Source organism: Pipistrellus hanaki (assembly GCF_964339955.1).
Source record: "Pipistrellus hanaki genome assembly, chromosome: 13".
In the NCBI taxonomy this organism is placed as follows: Eukaryota; Metazoa; Chordata; class Mammalia; order Chiroptera; family Vespertilionidae; genus Pipistrellus; species Pipistrellus hanaki.
In genome coordinates, this window is record NC_140515.1 from 32,273,518 (window position 1) to 32,295,917 (window position 22,400).

The following is a 22,400-nucleotide window of genomic DNA, read 5'->3' on the forward strand; positions in this document are numbered from 1 at the left end:
AGGCCTGGATCTTCCCTAGCAAAGGTCAATCTTTACCTTAACTGAGCCTGTCTATTTTCTTTTTGCATCTATCGTAACATATCTTTGGAATGTCAAAGTAATTTCCCTTTTTCCGGACCTCTCAAAGCATCAGCACTGCTCTGTGGAGACCACAAACCCCCTCTTTATCATTGAGTTAACTGTTAACTATTAACTATCCTATACCCACCTATGTACCAGTAAAAGAACCATATGTCTGTCATTGTACTTTCTATCCAATCCCGGAGGTTTCCCCCCTTTGCTTTCTCCCATCTTCCTACTCTATCACCAATCAATTTCGTGTAACCAACCTGCGTCTTCACTTTTTAAAAAAATATATATTTTATTGATTTTTACAGAGAGGAAGGGAGAGGGATAGAGAGTTAGAAACATCAATGAGAGAGAAACATCCATCAGTTGCCTCCTGCACACCCCCCACTGGGGATGTGCCTACAACCAAGGTACATGCCCTTGACCGGAATCGAACCTGGGACCCTTCAGTCCACAGGCCCACTCTCTATCCAGTGAGCCAAACCGGGTAGGGCCATCTTCACTTTTGATTGTAATTGAAAAGTATAAAATAAACTGCAAAACTGCCATTCTCTGGAGCATTATCTCAACCCATTGAGATTTTTAATTCCCAGCAATTGTCAACAGTTAGGCTCAAATAAACTCACAACAATTTGAATGTTTCTTACGGAGACAACAGATTTTGCCCAGTCTGGAAAATGTCATACATGCCTTAGGTCTGGTGGAAACAGTGTCTATGGGTGGGACTGGTAAGGGCCCCCCTAGAGTCCCTGGAGGAGAGGCAGGGACAGACCACCTCTCCAGACCACCTCTTCCCCTGGGGAAGAGGTGGTCTGGAGTGACCCCTGCCAGCTCCCTACCACAGGGGACTGCAAATGGGCCCCTCTGGGGCCGGAGCAATCTGACCCCTGTGGCCCTGGGAGGGATGAGAGTCTGTGACCGCCTGCTCTCCGGGCCTGCCTTTTGGAAGCAAACGTGAAGAAGCAGCACAATTTATGTAAAAACTGAAGCAAGGCCCTGCGTGCCTGGTGGCTGAAGGAACTCCAGGTCCCTGTCCTCCTGCGTCTCCAGGTGAAACAAATGTGGTGGAACATCTTGTTCCTGCAACAAGCACCGTGAATGGGACCAGATGTGCAAGTCACAGGGAGGGGAAGTAGTGGGTGTTGCGGAGAAGCTGAGTCAGCATCCAGCTGATGTCATTTGCTGCTGAATGAAGGCCTTCTCCCCTAGGAGGAGAAGACAGGGCAGAGCTGGGCAGGTCTGGGCCCGAGGAGCCGCGGCTTCTGGGAACCAGTGAGGCGCCCAGCGGCAGGCAGACAGATGGCAGGTAAATAAATGCCTGGGGCCCCTGCTGTGCTTGCTCTTCGCTGACTGATTTATCTCATACCCAAGCCTCTGAGGGACCCACACCGTCACTGTTCAGTGTGGTCTCCAGAGAGGTTCTGGCAACCGAGAGAGATTGGCTTCTGGCTGATGGGTTTTCCTTCCCAGCCTTAAAAGTCACCTAAGGGATTCCACAAAGACTTCCGCCAATAAGCTCAGAAGTGGAGACACGCAGGCAGCTGAGGAACGCAACATTCAGGTATGTGACCTTGTTAGTATGAACGGAGAGGTAAGGGGCCCCCCTGCTGTCAATTCTAAGATAGGTGGTCATCCTTCAAGGGAAGGTGTAGGGGGGACAGTACTGGCTGGGTGGTTGATTGGCAATTGCCATCTTTCATGCACCGTCCCTCACTTTTTGCCTCCAGAACTCCCGATTCAACCCCCACCTTCCATTCACACCCATCTGAACCCAAGAACACGCTGAAACTGTTTTGTTGAAGGCAAGCCAAACACTTGCTAGGAGCTTAATTGGCAATTCCATATCGTAGCCACTAACTTGGGATAAACGCACGCCCTGTACCAGGGACTCTGCTGAGAGCTTTATGTTCAGCACCTTTAATTCTTACAATGACCCTGAGACTCAAAGAATGAACCAGACACTCCAAGAAGGTACATGTCCAGGGGTCCCACTGCTAGGAAGCAGTGAAACCTCGATTCAAAACTTGCTGTGGCCAACCCAAAACTTTTTTTAAGATTCTATTTTTCTCTCACCATTGGTCTCTCTTCTATTTCCATTGCTCTCTAATAGTAGTCCTCAAATATGGTCCTGACCCTGCAGCAGCAGCACCTGGGGAACTAGAAATTCTTGGGCCCTACCCCAGACCCGTTAAATCAGAATTTCAAGGGTGGTGCCCAACAATCTGTTTTTTAATAAGCCTCCCAGAGGAATCTGACACTTGCTAATGTTGGAGGCCCACTGCTCTAGGGGTTCCTCTTAAGTTTTTAAGGTAATATTGAAGCTTATATTTCTTATAAACATCTAGTCAATTGCTCATTACAGCCTCTTGAGCTCACGTGTACTTCATGTCGATCAGCTAACTTCTCAAGTGGGAATAATACGGGATTTTAGTTTGAGTTGATAACTAAATCTTTTTTGTGTAAATAATCATGAATGAATATGTGAATTAAAAAAAAACAAAAAAAACAATTGTATTCAGCCCAACTGGCCATAGCTCAGTGGTTGAGCGTCAACCTGTAAACCAGGAGGTCACGGTTCAATGCTAGGTCACATGCCTGGGTTGTGGGCTTGCTTCCCAATAGGGGGAGGCAGCCAATCCAGTTTCTCTCTCATCATTGATGTTTCTATCTATCTCTCCCCTTCCCTCTAAAATTGTTTAAAAAATCTATTTAAAAAACAATTGTATTCATTTTTTATTAAAGCATAACCTACATACACTGAAAAGAAACAGGTATCAATTGTAGTATTTGAGCTTTGATGAGTCTTGCAACCACCATCTCACCTATAGAACATTTCCATCCTACCTCCCCAAGAAATTTCCCTTGTGAGCTTTCCTATCTCCACCTTGTCTCCCCATACCTTCCAAATCACTGATCTATTTTCTATCACTGTAGATTAGGTTGCTTTTTTTTTTCCCTCTAGAATTTTATATAAGCCATGAAGTATGTGATCTTTTGTGTCAAGTTGCTTGCCCTCAGCGTATGTCATTGGACTCATCCCTGTCTCAGGACACTCTTACTTTTTACTGCCGGGTAGTATCCCTTTGAGTGAATATACCACAATTTGTGTCTCCATTAAGTTGTTGGTGGATGCTTAGGTTGTTTCCAGTTTGGGGCTATTATATCTAAAAATACTTTATTTTTTAAAACCTTCAGATTTTAATGAAGTTGGCTGGGTTTTAGAATCCATATTTCATTATAGTAAGATATCATTCCATTTTTGTATTTCATCCATTGCTAAAAAGTCTATTATTAATGTGATTATTGTATTGCTTCTTTTTTTAAAATGTCTGAGTTGTTTTCTTTTTCTCCCATCCCCCCACTTCCCTTTCCTTTGGCAACCATCAGTTTGTTCTCTATAACTATGGGTCTGTTTCTGTTTCTGTTTTGTTTTGTTTTAGATTCCACATCAAGTAAAATCATAGGGTATTTGTCTTTCTCTGCCTGATTTATTTAACTTATCCCATTGTTTATACGCACCACATCTTCTTTATCTATCTATTGATAGAAATCTAGGTTGCTTTCATATCTTGGATAAAACTAGTAATCCTGCAATGAACATATGGATGCATATATCTTTTCAAATTAGTGTTTTTGCTTCCTTCAGATAACCCCCCAGAAATGGAATTGCTAGATTTTATGGCAGCTCTATTTTTTATTTTTTTAGGAACCTTCATACCGGTTTTCATAGTGGCTGTACTAATTTATTATCCTACCAACAATGTATGAGGGTTCTTTTTCTCTGCATTCTCACCAGCACTTATTTGTTGATTTATTGATGATAGCCTACAGAACTCCCCAACCACCCCATCTTCTACTCATCTGAGACCAAGAACACACTGAAGCCGTGTTTTGTTGAGGACAAATCAAACACTGGCTAGGAGCTTAATCTCCTAAGATGTGAGGTGATATTTCATGGTGGTTTTAATTTGCATTTCCCTGATGATTATGATAGTAAGCATCTTTTCATATGTCTGTTGGCCACCTTTATGTATCTGCTTTGGAGAAATATCTATTCAGGTCTGCTGCTCATTTTTAAATTGGGTTGTTCATTTTTTGTGTGTGTTCAGTTGTATGAGTTCCTTATATATCTTGGATATCAACCTCCTATCAGATGTATCATTGGTAAACACTTTTTCCCCATTCGGTAGGATGTCTTTTCATTCTGTTGGTGGTTTCCTTTGCTGTGCAAAAACTTTTTAGTTTGAAATAGTCTCATTTATTTTTTTTTCTCTCTTTCCATTGCCCAAGGAAACATATCCAAAAAGATATTTCTGAATAATATTCGTGTGTGTGTGTGTGTGTGTGTGTGTGTGTGTGTTGATGTGAAAGAATATATTGTCTGTGTTTTCTTCTAGGAGTTTTATGGCTTCAAGTCTTTAATCCATTTTGAGCTTATTTTCATATAGAATGTAAAAAAGTAGTCCAAATATTTTTGCAAGTCTACTTTTCCCAATACCATTTATTAAAGAGATAGTCTTTACCTGCTTGTATATCCTAGACACCTTTGTTGTAGATTAATTGACCATATAAGAAAGATTTTATTTCTGGGCTCTTTATTGTATTCCATTGATTTACATATCTGTTTTTATGCCAATACCATACCGTTTTGGTTATTGTAGCTTTTCTCTCTAGTTTTATGTGAGGGAGCATGATACCTCCCATTTTGTTCTTTCCCAAGATTTCTTTGGCTATTCAGGATCTTCTATGGTTCCTTATAAATTTTAGTAGTTGTTCTAGTTCTGGAAAGAATGTCATTAGTGTTTTAATAGGATTGCATTGCATCTGTATATAGCTTTAGATAGTAAAAACATTTTAACAATATTAATCCTTCCAATCTATGAGCAAGGCATATCATTCCATTTATTTGTATCTTTTTCAATTTAATTCTCCAATGTAGTTTTCAGAGTACAAGACTTTCACTTCTTTGGCTAATTATTTTTAGGTATTTTATGATTTTTTGATGCAATTGTAAATGAGATTATTTTGTATTGTTTCTTTATAGGTAATCTCTATGGCTTATTTTGTTTTCTCTGAAAGATTTTAGAAAGTTATTTTTATGTTGGTTTTCTGAATTTCCACCAGTGTGTTCTGTGTTACATACATGGGGGTAGTTTTCTTGGCACTACATTCTAGTTTACTAATTTTCTCTTCAGCTGTGTTTAACCCATCTATTACCTTTTAACTTTAATGACTATTTTTAAATTTCTACAACTACTCTGGTTATTTTTAAATCAACTTTTAAAACACATCACTGTATTCTTTTTTGTGTTTTTAAGAGCTTGTAGTTTTCTTTATTCATTTTAAACACACTTATTTTATATAATAGTTTATCTGTTTTGTTTGTTTTTTATCTGAAGCTCTTGGACGTCTTATTTGACAGAATGTTTCTGCTGATGTTTGCTGTAGGTGGATTATTTTTATGTGTGTTTTATAGTTTGGTATTATGAAATCACATTTGTCATGGCTTTATTATAGGAATTCTGTTTGGCCTCCATCAAAGGTGTGCCACTACAGATAGTTTTTACATTTATTTCTTTCTAGCAGTCTATAAGTATTTTAAAGTCTATAAGGACTTTATTTTAATGCTAGAGGCTTGGTGCACAAAATTTGTACATGGGGGGACAGGGGGAGGGAGTAGGGAGGAGGAGAGTCCCTCAGTCTGGCCTGCACCCTCCCCAATTCAGGACCACTGGCTCCTAACCACTCACCAGCCTGATTGCCCCTAACCCCTCTGCCTGCAGGCCTAATGCTCCTAGCTGCTCCCCTGCCTGCCTGATCACCCCCAACGGCTCCCCTGCTGGCCTGATCACCCCTAACCACCTTGGCCTCGGCCTCTGACACCATGGCTTTGTTCAGACTGGGGTCCAGAATGATGCCCAGAGGTCATTTGGCTAACTTGTCTAATTAGCATATTATGCTTTGTTAGTATAGATTTTGGCTACCTGGAAGCATAAATTCAAACCCCAAACCAGAGTTGGAACAGAGCAGAACTGCATTTAACTCACACAGATCCTGGGCTAAATAGGCAAACATTCTTATTGTCTCTGGGCAGCTTTGGCTACTTCACATGCTCACTGAGAATTAGTTCCTCAAGTGGTTTGGTTTTCTGCTAGCATCTCAGTTTCAACTTCCTGCCTTAACTCCCATGCCCATTAAATCCGGGTCCTTGGCTTATTGCAATTAACAACCCCATTTTTGCCCCTAATCCCTTCTGTTACAGGGCCAGTTTTTTTATGCTTTCTTGCAAGGAAGGCCTAGAGGGGACTCGGTTTGGGTAGGAGTGGCTGTGTGGAATTCCACCCTTGAATCTGAACCTGGAGAGGAATGCCTACTTCTCCAACCCAGAAGACTGAGTGCTCAGTCGACAGCAGCCTCTGCTGGGCCTCAATGAATGAAACCCAATTCTTCACTTTCTATCCACTTGTGGGGATATCACTGATATTCTCCATTTGTGGAGAAGTTGTCTTTTATTCTCCTCTTCCCCTTTTAACCGCAGCTGGACCACTTTTTACTGTGTGTCTTCCTGACTCCAGTGTATTTACTGAAAAACAAATGTGTTATTTGACATCCCCCAAACCACACACAGATGGAGCCATTTGCTTAGATTTCACAGCAGAATACATACATGAGAGTCCCAGGGTGGCCATCAAACGTGGCCTTGCTTTGGAGTACTCATGGTTTATCCATCTTCAACCTACACCCCCATTTTTTCAGAGTGTAGGGACCCCTAATGAGACCCCATCTCTCAGAACCATGTGGCAGAGCAATAAATCAACCCATTTTCTGGCCCACTGGGACAGTCAGTTTGAAGAACAGCCTTGTACCAAGAGTCTTTACCCAAATGTCAGTGTGCCCTCCCACCCAGCCCCACCCATGTTGGTCAAGGTGAACTTCAGCTTTCTCCTGGGGTCTTGAAACTGCCCCACTGCCCCATCTGGCCTCCCTCCCAAACCTAGGCCATAACCCTAACCTGCTTGCTTTCAGAAGATGAGTTCTCCTAGAACAGTGGTCGGCAAACGCATTAGTCAACAGAGCCAAATATCAACAGTACAATGATTGAAATTTCTTTTGAGAGCCACATTTTTTAAGCTTAAACTTATATATATATAAGCATGTTTTATTGATTTTTTTTTTTTTTTTTTTTTTTTTTTTTTTTTACAAAGAGGAAGGGAGAGTGATAGAGAGCTAGAAACATCGATTAGAGAGAAACATCAGTCAGCTGCCTCCTGCACACCTCCTACTGGGAATGTGCCTGCAACCCAGGTACATGCCCTTGACTGGAATCGAACCCGGGACCTTTCAGTCCGCAGACCAACGCTCTATCCACTGAGCCAAACCGCTTTCAGCGAGCTTAAACTTCTTCTAATGCCACTTCTTCAAAACAGACTCGCCCAGGCCGTGGTATTTTGTGGAAGAGCCACACTCAAGGGGCCAAAGAGCAGCGTGTGGCTCGCGAGCCGCAGTTTGCCAACCACTGTCCTAGCACATACCTTTTTTTAGTGACCCTGCTGTGTAGAGGCCCTTGGGGAAGAAAGCAAGTGAGAATCGGGCTCCCAAACCAAACTCTGACCTTTCCCACCTGACTTGCGCACACTGCTAAAGAAAGAGCTTTGGGGCCAGACAGGCCTGGGTTTGAATCCCAGCTCAGCCACTCACCGGTTGTTGTTAGGCATGTGATTTAACCTCCTTGATCTGTTCTCATCTATAAAATGGAGATCGCTAAACATAACTCAGAGCTCGTGTGAAATAAAACAAGATGAAGAATGCACAGTGGTCAGCACGGAGTACAGGTGTGAGTCTCATCCTCTTGGCTCATTAGCCAGGCGGGAAGTGGAAGTGCTTTCGTGGCTGACAGACTCCACGTTTGAGGCCTAGGGGCTGTGGCCTGTAGTGCACGTGGGGGTGGCTGCTGGCTCTTTGTGTTCTTCCCGGCTGAATGGAGTGTTCTGTGTGGGGCCGGGGGCTCTGTGGGAGCCAAGCCAGCCCAAAACTGGCTGCCCCAGGGCCAGGTGTGTGGGGCTGTCACCAGGACACACATGCTGGCCCAGGCCAGGACTTTGAGCATGAGTTGCCTGTAGTCCTCTGAACTTTGAAAAGGAAAAGAAAGTTCCTCTGGGCTGTGCTTATCACCTTTGAACCTGTTATCTTCAGCGCCATAAACCTAGCCCATGAGGCTATAAAAGTGACTCATTTCACAGCGCTCTCCCTGCAGCCTGCTCCTGAACGCTCACCGTGCACCACACACCCGCAGTAACCAGAGGCCAGCACCATGACGAAGGACCAGAATGGAACCTGGGAGATGGAGAGCAATGACAACTTTGAAGGCTACATGAAGGCGCTGGGTAAGGGGGCAGCTGGGGGTGGAAGAGGAGGGCAAGTTCAGAAGGACTATGGTCTGGCCCTCCGGACATTGCCACTATGGAGTTCACAGATCTAAGTGCAGGTCTCACTCCGTGCCTACCAGCTATGTAACATCAGGCACATCATACACATTCCCTGAGGCTCAGTGTCCTCTTCTGCAAGTTAGAATAGTAGTAACTGAGATTGTGTCTAGAATGTCGGTGTAGTATGTGGTAAAAAGAAAAAATGCACTGAATGGAGGATACACAGTCACACAGGCACACGGGCACACGCATATGTGTGCATAGACACACACATGTGCATACAAGAGCAAAGCCAAACTTGAGAGAGAGGATCATGCAGTAGCTCTTGTTCCTGTGACTGCCATCTCTTAAATAGCCGGTTGGACCCGATATTATCAGCCAATGACCCTGCATTGCCCTTTCGTCAGTCTTGTCGTGGGAAGAGAATAGGTGTGGCTAACAAACCTTTCAGGGCCAGAGAACAGCAAGCCCGCAGAGGCTAGGAAAGGCTTTGGTCACAGAGGTCCACCCAGGCAGTACCGCTCTCTGACTTCCGAAATAGCCTCCATGCCAGGGGCTCAATCAGTGTGTGCCCGAGCGGACTCTTTTGTGGGATCTCTCGTGGGGTGGGCAGAAGCCCCTGGAAGCCAGGGGGGCTGGCCCCCAAAGGAGAGCTTACTTTGCTGGGCAGCTACCATGGTCCGGGCACTGAGCAAGAGGGTTTGGCTGCCCGTCCCAACTTCCTCCTGCACCAGCCTCCAGCTCACTGTGGCCTGCGGCAGCATCTCCTCCGCATGAGGAGCTCCCGGCTGGAACTGGCCCACACCAAACAGGAGAACGGTGGCCGCGGGTGGGGTCGGAGGCCCAAGGATGTGGATATGGGGATGGGAAGTCTCATCTAGAACGATTATCATAGTCTTGTGTATGCAGGTAACTTCTAGCTTCCTGAACATTCCCAGGGTGTGAACAGTGAGGGCTGTGGCATGCTGGACAGTGTATAGAACTTTCTAAGTGTACATTAAACATTTCCAATGCTGCGTAGCTTTTTTCCTCCTGGCGATCCGAATTTTACCTCACTACAAAGGGCATCCCCACAAATGGATACACACACACTTTGCATAATGGTAAAGGCGGTGTTTATTAAAATACATTTCATTTTCAAAATTGAGCTGGTGGCTAGGACAGTGTGTATACATTTTTAGGGACTCTCTGTACCTGGAAGAGGCGGTGGAGGCAAAAATCCTATCCCTGTTGCACCTGGTTTTAGGGCCCTGAGTGAGCAATAGGAATTGAGTTCTGATTTGATCTGTGGGTAAATAGATGGTCTGGAGCTTATAGCTCAGAACAAGAGCTTCAGAGGAGGAAAGTGAGCCAGAGGGGCCCACATAGCCGCGGCTTTCTCTCTGACCTTGACCTTCTCAGCACCGGTTTCCTCAGTGGCCGCGCAGTGGAAATAGCACCAGCATCGCCTGCTTCTCCCGATGATGTCGGCCGGGGAACATCGGGAAGCACGTTAACAGGGGCCTTTTGTGGGTTGCCAGGTTTCAGCAGCCTACCAAGCAAGCAGATTCGGGGGGAAATATAATCAGAAAGCAATTTTGTGTCTTATTCTGCTCATTTTTAAAGAATGAAAAGTGCTGCGGTAAAATCCAGCCTCCGTCTAGTTTCCAGCTCTGCAGGGTGGGCCCCTGAAACCCTTTCTCTAGGTGTAAGGTGAGCGGCCAGCCACCCTGTCCCCACCCTCTGTCCTCTCCGGAAGGGATCGATGCGAGGCACGCTGCCAGTTCTCGCTCTAGAAACAGCCTTCAGGGGACTCCCCGGCACCAATGTGAGCCTCCGCATGGGGGAGGGCCTCCGAATGGGGGAGGGCCTCCGCGTGTGTGTGTGTGTGTGTGTGGGGGGGGGGGGGGGGTCCAGCCCTGGGAATGCCTTGGGTAGCTCTGTCCCAGTATCTTTGGTATCAGATGCCTATTGTCTCTCACAGGTTCAGTCAGAATTTCCAGTTTAGCGTCATAGATCTACATAGATTTCAGGCTAATGAGGAAACTGTTGGACCTTTTTCTTTCTTTCTTTTTTTTAAATATGTGTTATTGGTTTTTAGAGAGAAAGGAAGGGAGAGAGATAGAAAGATAGAAACATCAATGAGAGAGGAACATCACTGATCAACTGCCTCCTGGAAATCGAGCCTGCAACCTGGGCATATGCCCTGAGCAGGAATCAAACCAGCAACCTATTGGTTCCTGGGTCGACACCCAACCGCTGAGCCACACCAGCCGGGCTTGTTGGACCTTTTTGTGCCAGAGTCTCTGAAGTTTAGGAGGAGTGAGCTGCCACTCTCCTGGTTGAGATTAAAACTGTAGGTGGTTTACTCGTTAAACCCCAAAGGTGGGTGTGCTTGATGCCTCCATTTACCCAGCTGCTGACAGCCCCGGGGTGGCAGGGCCCCAGGAAGTTGCTCCAGCTTGAGGCCATGATGCCACGTGCAAAAAGACTTTAGCTGGAGTCACTTCCCACCCCTGGAGACAGGACACCTGCCCCCTCTCACCTGCCCCTGGGCCCACGAGCGGGGGGAGGGGCATGCCCCGGTGATGACTAAAAACAGGTCTGGAGGGTCTCAGCTGGAAGCAGCTGAGGGAGGGCCGCCCGGACAATTTCACCTACTGAAAGCAACCCAGCAGAACCGTGCCATCTCCTCCACACCCGCCCTGCAGGGCAGGGCTGTTTCTCCAACGCTGACAAGTCATGGAGCTTGCCTGCCTTCTGCTTGGGGGCAAGGGGCCCTTGGCATTTGGGGAGAACACATATGGAGATCTCAGCAAAGAACAGATAAGTAATCACCATGAAGTATAACTCCTCTTCCTGCCAAAGAACCGTCACCTTCTTAGCGTTAGTGCCAGTGTCAGGGAGTTTTTGGCTTTCTCTGAGAGCCTGACTGCCGGTTCCAGAGGGAATGAGACTCCCAGGGACTCACCCCACACCCGGCCTCCCCAGCTGCCGCCTCAGCAGAGTGACACGTCATGACAACCTTTGGGTCTGCCCCAAATTATCAGTCATTAATTGTTCAAAGAAAGAGGGCCAAGGGTCAAGGGTACCTCCTCCCCTGCTTTCTGAGACACCCGATCTTTCTTGAGGCCCCAGATTCTTTTTTGACAACAAAGGAAAGCAGCTGGTGAACTCACCCTGAGAAAAGTGTCATGTCCTGAGGTCCTCCTTCCGACTGGATCTGGTTGTGTCTAATTGTTGTTGTTGTTGTTGTTGTTTTGTAACGGAAATGTTTGTGTACAAGTATAGGCACCTGATTTTTTTTAAGTCACTTTGCAGCAAAAAAGGGAGGTAATTGCTATTTTTATTATTTTTTGGTAAATCAATAAAGTATACCTATATCTTTGTCAGATCAGCAAAAAATATAATTTTTTGGTGTGCTGCAAAATTTTAGTTATTAATTTAGATGTGCCGTGGGATGGAAAGGGCTGAAAACCTCAGGATGAAGATGGTTTTAGGTAGTGGTAAGTGCTTAAAGAAAACAAGAAGGAGTGATGGGGTGGAGAATGATGGGTGGTCAGGGAAGGCTGCCTGACCAGGGGACATCGAAGCCGAAGCTTAAACCCTGAGAAGTGTTATTCCAGGCACAGGGGACAGCACGTGCAAAGGCTCTGGGCGTGTTCGACAGCCATGTGACAGCTGGTGTGTTGGGAGTGTGGTGAACAAGGAAAGATCAGTGCACAGAGGCAGGCCAGGCCTCATGATGGGAAGACTTGACCTACCTTATGTATATTCCTGAAGGGTCCCTAAGGTGACAATATAAAGAATGAGTCAGAGGAGGGCAAGGCTGGAAGCAGAGATGCCCCTTAGCAGGCTGTTGTGTTGTTCAGGCAAAACGTGATGATGGTGGGTTGGGCTAGGGCAGTGCCATGGGCTGGAGAAAAGGGAGGAAGATAGGGAAGGAGGGGGGAAATGGAGGGAGAGGGAAGAAAGGGAGGGAGGGAGGGAGGGAGGGAGGGAAAGAGACAGACTGTCTAATGACCCAAGGAAGATTTGACATCACAAAATTTGGATTCCTGCTGGTGCTCACAAGCCAATGAGGTCATTGCCAAAGTCTCTGTATAAAGCACATGGCACCTGGTTGCACTTTCAAAAGGGAACGTGCTGGGGGTGGAAGAGACCCAGGTGAAGACAGGTTTGGTCCCTCCCTTGTATGTACCAGCAGCACCTCCCTCCTGACCCCCTTCCCAGCGGGGAGGAGTAGCCTACAGGTGGAGAGGAAAATGGTGCAAGGGGCGTTCTCCAGCTGCCTCCGCGGCCAGGGAAACCTCCTTGGAAATGTCCTTGAGGAGCGAGAGGAGGCAGGCAGGGGCCCAGGCCAAGTCCTCTCTGAATGTGTCACATGGAGGAGGAAAAGGCGTGGAAGAAAGGAGAGGATCGCTCCTCCACACGCTGCTCACAGTCGCCTACGCGTGCTGATGCTTGGAGAATGAGGGAGCCCAGGTTGGAAGCCCAGCACGGGGCACAGGGGACGGGTCTCAGGGTTCATGTGATGAATACGGGTGCACCTCTGCTCTTTAATTGACAAAGAGCGCCTGCCTTGTGTGCCTGCAACTCCATAGCTTTTTTTCACAATAACATTACAAAGCATTTTAATGTGGAGTAGCATGCCCATATTTCACCTTTATGGCTTGCATTGTTCAAAATGCAGTTATGAAAAGTATGCTTTTAATAAAGTCACTTCGGTGCTGGTTTTTTTTGTTTTTTTTTCTTCAGCAGCTACGAGGCATATATATATATTATTCAGGACTGGCTTGCCTTTGGACCTTCTCCCCTGAGGTAGAAATTCATTTCACCTGGCTGTGAATCAGGCTCGGAGCTACCTTTAACCCAGAGAAGCAGATAAAACATACTCGATAACCCTGGTGTTAGAATACTGTATCAGGAAAATAATTTTCTCTGCGGAGCACAAAGGGGAAGCTTTTTTGTAACCTGTGTGTGAGTGCGTGTGTGTGAGTGTGTGTGCGTGTGTGTGTGTGTGTGTGTGAGTGTGTGTGAGTGTGTGTGAGTGTGTGTGTGTGTGTGTGTGTGTGTGTGTGTGTGTGTTCTGCAGCTGCAAGTACGCCTCTCCTTTCGATTAGAAACATCACGCGCCCGCCAGCGGAGCGTTCGGCCCCCTTCCCCAGAGTGGAGCAGAGGTGGCGTGATTAACTGGCCTGTGTAAACGCTGAAGGGAAGCCAGGAGGCCCTGCCATTTTTCAATCTGGAGAAGAAGTGGTACTGGATCCCATTTGCATAGAGCCTGTAACAGGATTCCGCCGGCCCCGGTCAGAAAGATTGAGGACGGATGCTCTTTCCAGGACAAGCCGGTTCCCCCGGCAATAGGCATTTTACACTGCGACCCACCTTTCTAAGCAGCCAAGGACAAGTGATGTTTTCTGCTGGGAAAGCCTTAGTTGTGAATGATACTGGGATGTGTGTGCAGGCAAACAAACTGTCTGGAACTCCGGCCCAGCTGAGCAGCTCAGAACCTGCCATGTAACGTCTCTGGGCCTTGCTGCCCACCTCAGGGGAGTGGAAACAGGCTTGCTCTCTGACAGACACCTCGGTCCTGAATTCCGCTGTCATTCCCGGTTCTCTCTGAGTCATTCTGCCTGGAGGAGCCGCCTTCTTGGTTTCATCTGGTTAATATGTGACCTGTGGTTGGTTGGTTAGTTGGTTGGTTGGTTAGTTGGTTGGTTGGTTGGTTGGTTAGTTGGTTTGTTTTTTTCCGTTCTACCTGTGGTGCCAGCAGCAGGGTGTGGCCCAGCATGGGCCTCAGCACCGAGGGCCAAGGCAGGGCTGATGCATTTACCCACCAGCCAAACCATGGAGCGAGGAAGCAGACAGAATGTCCATGTGATGGGCCAGAGCCGTGCATGTGAGCAGATCAGCCGCTATCTGACTGCTCTTCAGAGACCGAGGCCCTGGGACAGCGTGGAGAGGTGGATGTGGAAGTGTGGCCCAAACATTTCACTCCATACCGTGTCTGACTGAAACAGAAAAGGCCAATGCTTGGAGGCCGGTGTGTGTTAACCACAGCTCCTTGGCACTGCGTAAAGCATTTTTATCATTATTTAAGTGAATTTTTGCATTAAATAACTGTGAGTTAAGCCATCTTTCCCCCATTTTACTGGAGAATTTACAGGCATAAAAGGGGTCAAATATGACGTGGTTAGAGACCAAGAGCTTAATGAGGATCACAGCAAAGGAACACATTTAGCAGCTCCAGACGTGTCCTCTGTTTCCAGGCTGATTCCACCAACACGGTGCCCTTTTGGCATGAAGGAGGGTTTATGTATAACCAGAGGTTAGCGAGGAGGTGCACGCAGCACTTAGCTTTTTACCGGAACGTGCAAAGCTTGGGAGATGCAGCGCTCCATGGAAGGGCACGCTCCCTTTTACTTCCCAACGGCCTCTCAGAGATGAGTAAGATTCCATTAAAATATCACGACAAGGGAAAGCTGTAGAGGAATAAATGCAGCAAAACCTTGGAAACTGTGGAATCTGGGTGATGAGGATCAGGTTCCTGACACGCTCCTCTCTACTTTGGTTTGTTTGAAATTTTTCATAATATGAATATAAACAAAGGGCCATCTTTTCCTTAAAAAACGATGAAGAAAATCTAGAAGCAAATGTTTATTGAGTGTCCAGAGCAGCGGGCTCCAACCGGTGTGGTCTGTGGACCACGGGTGGTCCCTGAGGCCTGACAGGCTGGCGACCCCTGGTCTACAGTATGTGGAGGACCCTGACAACCGGTGAGGGAGGGAGCACAGCCCTAGTAAGAAAGCGCCTAATCGGCTTTAAAAATGGAAGTTTTATATGTATCCTTCCAGGCTGGCAGACAATAACAAATTCCACCTTTACCTATGATCTAGGCTGGTGAGTTTTGAACAGTCCTTTTTCTTTTAAAACATGAAATCTCGTGTTCAGCAAACTCTTCAAAAGAAACCCAATATATCGCCAAAACCAGTTTGGCTCAGTTGATAGAGAATCGGCCTGCGGACTGAAGGGTCCCAGGTTCCATTCCGGTCAAGGGCATGTACCTTGGTTGCGGGCACATCCCCAGTGCGGGGTGTGCAGGAGGCAGCTGATCGATGTTTCTCTCTCATCGATGTTTCTGACTATCTCTCTGCCTTCCTCTCTGTAAAAAATTAATAAAATATATTAAAAAAAGAAAAAGAAACCCAATATGTCAAATAAGTAGAATGGAGCTGCTGAGGTGGAGGTGTGTGTGTGTGTGTGTGTGTGTGTGTGTGTGTGTGTATGAATGCATACTGGAGAGTTGCAGCTCAGGCATGACCCTGCCTGCGACCTCCCCCTGCCACCAGGGCTCCCCACCCATTGACTGAGCTGCCCACGACTCCCTTTGCCCACAGACATCGACTTCGCCACCCGCAAGATCGCAGTGCGCCTGACCCAGACCAAGATCATCCAGCAGGACGGCGACAACTTCAAGACGAAAACCAACAGCACGTTCCGCAACTACGACCTGGACTTCACCGTGGGCGTGGAGTTTGACGAGCACACCAAAGGCCTGGACAACCGGGTCGTTAAGGTACTCGGCGGGGCGGGCAGTTTTCACACGCGCGCTCCGGAGGGGCTGGCAATCCGGCCTCACCAAGGGGAAGGGACAGAAACAGCCTGGAAAGGGGGACCGGAGCGGACTCCATGACGCTGGCACCGAGCAACCTTATTTTAGGGAGGAAGGGGCACGCTAGCTTCTGCACTGAGCTGCTGCACAAAGGAGCCATGGAAGGGTGCGGCCTCTCCAGGGGGGGGGGGGGGGGGGCCTGGGCTGGCGGGGAACGAGAAGAGGGCCGGGTGAGATGTTGCAGGGAGCACTCTGCCCTGTGAGATGAGCGGTGCAGCTTCCTCCGAGGGGCAGCCTGCTCCGCCCCAGCCACACATTGCCACGGGGGACGGGTGCCTCACATTCACAGATGCTCCCCGCCCTCCCAAGAGATGTTGAGAATCATAGGTTTTCATATGAAATTTCTCCATTGTAGATGAACCCCATCGGTTTGTTTATTTATTTATTTATTTATTTATTTAAAGAATGAAGTGCATAGCAATCAAAACACTCAGAGTACTGAGTGAAGTCGGGGTCCTCCAGTCCCAGTCCAGTCCCAGAAGTCTGGGACACATCTCTGGCTCTGTGTTGGTGTCACCCTAACTCCCAGGAACTAATGGAGCCAATCCCCAGGCTTCCAGAGGCCAGACTGCCGGGTGCCCGAGGGGCGTGGGTACCGGGAGGATTCTGAAAGCGAGCAGAGGGTTCACGTGTTGTCTCTAAGTGCAGGAGGCCGGCCCTTGCCCAGAGCAGCAGTTTGTAAATAAGGCGGAGAGGAGAAGCAGCGAGGAGGAGGGAGGGCGCACAGCGGGTGGAGGTGGACAAGCCAGGGGTGACAGCCGGTCCCCTCTCCTCCAGCCTGGTGACCGATGGTCGCCGTGTTCACACTCACACTCCGTGCGCCTGTCTTTGGTTTTCCAAATTCAGTTACACCTGGTCAGCCCCCACAAGCAGGAATGGGGAAGAAAGTTCATCTCAGTCGAATTGAAGGATTCTCTCACCCCAACCTTCACATCTGATAAGGACCCCAGGGGCCACGCAGTCCAGGAAAGGGGTTCTGGTGGGTCATTTGGTATGATTGCCAGTGGCTGCTCACTGTCCGTGCCCGTGTAGTTTGTGTGAGGGTGGGCAGCTTGACTATTCATGGCACCCACCTCATCTGTGCCAATGCAGCTACCGGGACCTCTGCCCTGGCTCCCGAGCTGGTAGGTGAGCTGGGCATCCTGTTATCACCCCCAGCAGAGGCAGCTCCTCAGGGTGCCAGGACCCTCCCCCCTGCCCTTCCTCCTTCGCCAGGCATCCCACGCTCCCCGGGGTCCCCCTTATCTCTTGTTTCCCAAGTTCTTTCAAAGTTGGAGGCCTCAGCGCTTCCCCAAGTCGAGGGCCACGAGCTCTGTCACTCCCTGGGACTGGAAGGGAAGGTTGTCATCGTTCTTTGCTGCTGACCTCCTAGCCACGGGAGCAGGACACGCTTTATTTCTCACGCTGCCCTGCAGCACCGATCCTCTCGGCCATCACGCCGAGGCTGACTCATAGCTAGCGCCCTCGCTAAGAAGTCAGCAGTGAAAAGCACTTTGGAGATGCTTCCATCAGGGCGGACTCAGCCCGAACGCCTCAGCATCCGAGCTGAGGATGATGGATCGACCGGGCATTTCTGAACGGTGTGGCTGGAGGCCGAGGCATCAGACACCAGAGTTCATAGGAGAACTGGCTCAGAATTTCAGCTGAAAATGACTCATGCCCCCTGGCCTTTGCATTTTGGTGGAGAAAGAGGCCTGTTCTCTCTGACCTGTTCCTGCTTCGCCATGGATGGCAGAGAACTCCTCTTTCTGAAGTAATGGTGTCCTTTCAGCCCTTTGTGCCTCAGATGATTCCCTGCGTTAACACCCGCTTTCCTTCCGCCTCTCTGCTTTCCCTCAGACCCCACCCTCCCCAGGGTCAGTTCTTAGCCCTGCAGGGAAGAGAGAGAGAGAGGGAGAGGGAGAGGGAGAAGGAAAGAGAGAGGAAGAGAGAGAGAGAGAGAGAGGAAGGAGAGAGAAAAAGAGAGAGATAATTCCCTTTCCAACTTTTTGTCTCTGATTGCCCACAGCAAACAGTTGGGGCTGACGTTCTCTCTCACCTCGCCCTCGCCCTCGCCCTCGCCCTCGCCCTCGCCCTCGCCCTCGCCCTCGCCCTCGCCCTCGCCGTAGGGGCTGAGAAGACTTTGCCCAGGCTCCCACATGGGCTGTTCCCAAAAGAATCACAGCACAGGCAGGTGCCCTCCCACTGCCTCCTTCCTGTGACTGGACTGGAACCTTCAGCTGAAGGGCGACTGGGGGTGGGGAGCCTCTCAGCCTCAGAGGCGGTGCCTGCCCCTCTGCAGGGTGTTATCCCTCTTCCATCTTTGGCTGTGAGGTGAATGGTATCAAAAAAAAAAAAAAAAGCCTTCATTTGCATTTCTCTTATCGTGAGTGAAGTTGATTGTCTTTCCTTATGTTTAAAAGCCATCTGCTAGGGTTGTGTGTGTGTGTTTTTTTTCCCTTGTGTCACCAGGGGAGGGAACCATTTTTCTGCCCAGGGCCATCTGGATATTTATAACATCCTCCGAGGGCGGCACAGAGTTAGGGACTTCAAAACTAGCCTGCTCTACTGGGTCAAACATTTCATCAACACACTCCCAATGCCGTGGCAGGGCCAGACCCAATGACGTTCCCCACCCAGAATGTGAGCTGTGGGTCGGCGTCTTTAGTTGAGTTTCCTATCAGGTCAATGACCTTTTTCTTACTGGTTCATGGGAGCGCCTTATAGAGAAGGGACGCAGGTCTTTTGACTGACACGTGATACAGTTATTTTCCCTAGTTTGTTATCCATCTGTGGACGCTGAGGTATCTTCCCCTTCCAGAAATGTTACATCGTGACACAGTCACATTCATCGTCTTTCCCCCTTCTGTTTGGAATGCTGTCTGTCCCATCGGATAAGATGGAAGAGTAGAATCCCTTAAAAGAGGACAGAACCAGCCACAGCCAGTCAGTTTGGCTGGAATGGCAGGTGTGTGTGTGTGTGTGTGTGTGTGTGTGTGTGTGTGTGAAAATGAGCCTAGAAGGTCTCGGCCGGAGCTGAGGGCTCTGCCCAGCAGCCAGGTGAGAGCCTGGGCACAGTGTAAGGACTGCAGCCGCAGGTTGACGTTTGTCGGGTCCCAGTCAAGGCCACACCGTTGATCTGCTGGAACGTGTCATTGCAGTCGCTGATCACCTGGGAAGGCAACGTCCTGGTGTGCGTGCAGAAGGGGGAGAAGGAGAACCGCGGCTGGAAGCAGTGGGTGGAAGGGGACAAGCTGATCCTGGTAAGTCCCTGCTCTGCCCAGCTCCCTGCCTCTGTGCTCACCGGAGCCGCCTGTTCAGCCAGCCAGGTGCCTCGACAAGAAAAACAGCCCTGCCCTCCTCCCCCGCCCTGAGCTCCAGCCAAACGCGGATGGTCAGAGAGTCAGAAAGCCATTCCTGTCTGGCTCAGGGGTCTCCAGGAAGAAATCTGTATGGCCGTTCCTGTGAATGGCTGCCATTAAAATGAACGTCCAAAATGCTGAGCCGGGGAGCTGAGATCCATGGAGAAAGGCAGGGCACCTGCAGGAAGCAGCTGGAAAGAAATTCGAGGCCCAGAATTAAGATGTCCCCAGAGAGGGTGGGACCGGGCCTCCTCGCAGTTATGGGAGCCTGGAAAAGAGAGGTTGGGGTGCAGGTGGAACGGACAGGGGCAGCTGGGCCCATGAGCTGCTTGTAGGCCCCAGGCATTGGCCTCCCATCATAAGCTGTGTCTGCTGGATGCCAAACTGTTTTAGATTATTCGGTACTAAGGCAGTGCAGTCGGTAGTATGGCTGATATCCTTGAGTTATATCTGTGTAGGTAGCTTAATTTTTTATTCTTCAATCTTCAAGGCAATGTATGGGTCAAACATTCAAACAGTGAAAAATTCTTCACGCCTCCATGCATTCAGTCAGTCACTCATTTGTTAAATAAATGGCTCATTCAACTAATGGCACTTCATTCATTCATTTATCTGTGGAGTCGGGCAGGTGCCTGGCCCCAATGTCAGTATTCAGGTCGCCATGTGCCCTTCAGAGCCAGCCTGGCCTCACCTGAGGTCTTTATTCCAGAGGCAATGCCAGCTGATGGATGACAGATGGGAGGCATGCACTGTGTTTTTCCATCGGAGGTTTTCCCTGCGTGCTCCGGTCTGGATGATGGATCTTTTTAATTGTAGTGCAATACCCAGCGGTCCCTGCGGTGAAGACAAGGGATCTGCCGCCAACTGCAATGATTTCAGGGCGCTCCCCACACTCGTGTTTTTCTCTCCTCCCTTAAAGGGTCATGAGTTACAGATAAGGCTCGAGGGCCCCCTCTGTCCGGATGAAAAACAGCATCTTGTCTGCAGCCCATACCCTTTCACTGCCTGGGCCCAGACCAACGAATGTCCTCATCTCCCAAGGCCACAAAGCCCACAGGCCCGAGCCACACGGGTCACCAGCGAGCATCTTCCTAGGCCCTCGCCTTTCAAAAGCTTCTCCCTTCTAGATCCTTCTCTTTTTCATGGCTTTGCTGCCCTCTAAAAATGAGGTGATGCTGCTTTAGTCATGAAAGTAGGAGACATCCCACCCAAGAGGGTAATTTCTTCAAATGTTTGGTTTTTATACTTGCTCAAGCTCAATTCAAGGGTCAAAATCAAATCAGGGCCTGCCAGCTGATTGGATCCATGAGATACACTTTGCCCAGAATAAGTGTCCTCTTTATTGAAGTTGCCACACACACACCCCCTTTGCCCCCAAATCACAGACAACAAGAAGACCCAGCTTGCTCGTCACTCACCCACTTTCTGATGTTGCAGGAGCTGACGTGCGGTGACCAGGTGTGCCGTCAGGTGTTCAAAAAGAAGTGATGGCCCTGAGCGGGCAGCTCCACACTCCCAGCGAAGGGTGGTTCCAGAAATGGCTTTGCTACGAAGCCGTGGGGGACCCCTCCCCCCCACTCCCGACAGAGCCTGTGAAGACATCTGGGTGGGTTCTAAGCGTAACAAATGTGTGCCGGTGACAAACATATTCTTTCTTCGTTGAAACCTGGCATTAAATGAAAAAACAAAAGTCACTCCCGTACTTTGAAATCCTTTATCTCTCTCTCCCTGTGTTTGTAGAACTGTCAGTTTTATCCCCAAGCGGAAGAGGTGACTGCCTGCCTGTGGTTCTCGGTGTGGCTTTGTTGTTGCTTATATTTTAGTTTAGCCTGTTTGTTGGTTTTCTGTCAGTTCATTTGTTTGGGGGAGGTGGGGGGTGTTTGTTTTTTCTGGAAATGTTCTCTGGCCAACATAGTTTCTCCTCCTAACTCTTGAACATGGCCTATTTGAGATTCATTCCTTTAGACAGCACATTCGTTTCTCCAAGATTCTGTTTTAAGATGCCTATGCCTTCTACATTTGTCCTTTGCCTGAGCAGCCTGGGCAGAGCTACTTCTAACGGCCTCTGCAGTCTGCAATCCCAGCTCTGGGTCCAGGCCTGCCCTCTGCCCTTCAGCTCTGGGGGCCCCTCAACGATGGGTGAACAGATTACTCAGACACAGTTAAGGGAGCTAAGGGGCCCCTGGCTTTAGTAGCCAGAGCAGCCTCTATTGCCTGACTCCTTAGGCCTTTATTGGAATTTTTTTTATTGTGTTTTCAGGTGTTTTTTTTTAATTTACTTTATTGATTATGGTCTCACATAATTGTCCTTATTCCCCCATTCCCATCCCAAACCCCTCCCTACATATGCCCCCACCCTCCTGTTGTCCGCGGTCTTTATTGGAATTTTTATCTTTAGATACAGTCAGTAGGGGGAGTAATCTTAGGAGGACACACGTTTACATCGTCCTCTAGGCAAGGGCATCCAGGATTAAACATAAGGATTCCAGTAAACACCCGGGGTCTGCACACGCACAGACTGGTTTGGAAAGGTCAAGGAAATAATTAGGGGCACCACCTTCGACACTCCCCTAAGTCTCCCCTAAGTCAGAATTCCAATAAACAGGGCAGTCGGCATTCCACACACTTCCCTTTTCTCAGAAGGTCCTCCTCACACAACTTTCCAGCCAAGCCTCTCGTGCTCCCCACCAGGAGGCGTAAGCAAGTTAATGCATAAGAAAGGCTTGACATGGGATGCCTGGCTATTGCGATCTCTGGTCATTATGTGGAGTTCCTCCCCCACAGTCCCAGGGGTCCAGATGAATGGATGCTAAGCGTGATAGGTCAGTACCTCCCATGGTGGTTCCAGAACATGAGGTCCATAACTCTGAGAAGCACTGTCTTTTCCTGCCGGATGCAGAAATGTGGTGG

General features: G+C 48.6%; 1 protein-coding gene across 5 annotated transcripts; it reads left to right on the forward strand.

The window, feature by feature from the left end:
* Window positions 1–780: 780 nt before the first annotated feature.
* RBP2 (retinol binding protein 2) lies at window positions 781–21,184 on the forward strand. 5 transcript variants are annotated; one of them, XM_084901819.1, is made up of 6 exons: window positions 1,219–1,375; window positions 1,540–1,630; window positions 8,310–8,453; window positions 15,875–16,053; window positions 19,290–19,391; window positions 20,928–21,184. In XM_084901819.1, the coding sequence occupies exons 3-6, from the start codon at window positions 8,381–8,383 to the stop codon at window positions 20,976–20,978; spliced, it is 405 nt and encodes a 134-aa protein (XP_084757945.1). In that variant the 5' UTR covers window positions 1,219–1,375; window positions 1,540–1,630; window positions 8,310–8,380; the 3' UTR covers window positions 20,979–21,184. The 5 variants fall into 5 exon arrangements, with proteins under 5 accessions (XP_084757948.1, XP_084757945.1, XP_084757946.1 ...); XM_084901820.1 differs by having other exon boundaries at window positions 8,324–8,453; XM_084901822.1 differs by lacking the exon at window positions 1,540–1,630 and having other exon boundaries at window positions 781–1,375; window positions 8,324–8,453.
* Window positions 21,185–22,400: the final 1,216 nt, after the last annotated feature.

Excerpts from the sequence above, each read along its gene's own strand:
- RBP2 (XM_084901822.1), top strand. The coding sequence starts at position 8,381 with ATGACGAAGGACCAGAATGGAACCTGGGAGATGGAGAGCAATGACAAC. Across the intron at positions 16,054-19,289 it reads TGGACAACCGGGTCGTTAAG|TCGCTGATCACCTGGGAAGG; the intron begins GTACTCGGCGGG and ends GTGTCATTGCAG. Across the intron at positions 19,392-20,927 it reads AAGGGGACAAGCTGATCCTG|GAGCTGACGTGCGGTGACCA; the intron begins GTAAGTCCCTGC and ends CTGATGTTGCAG.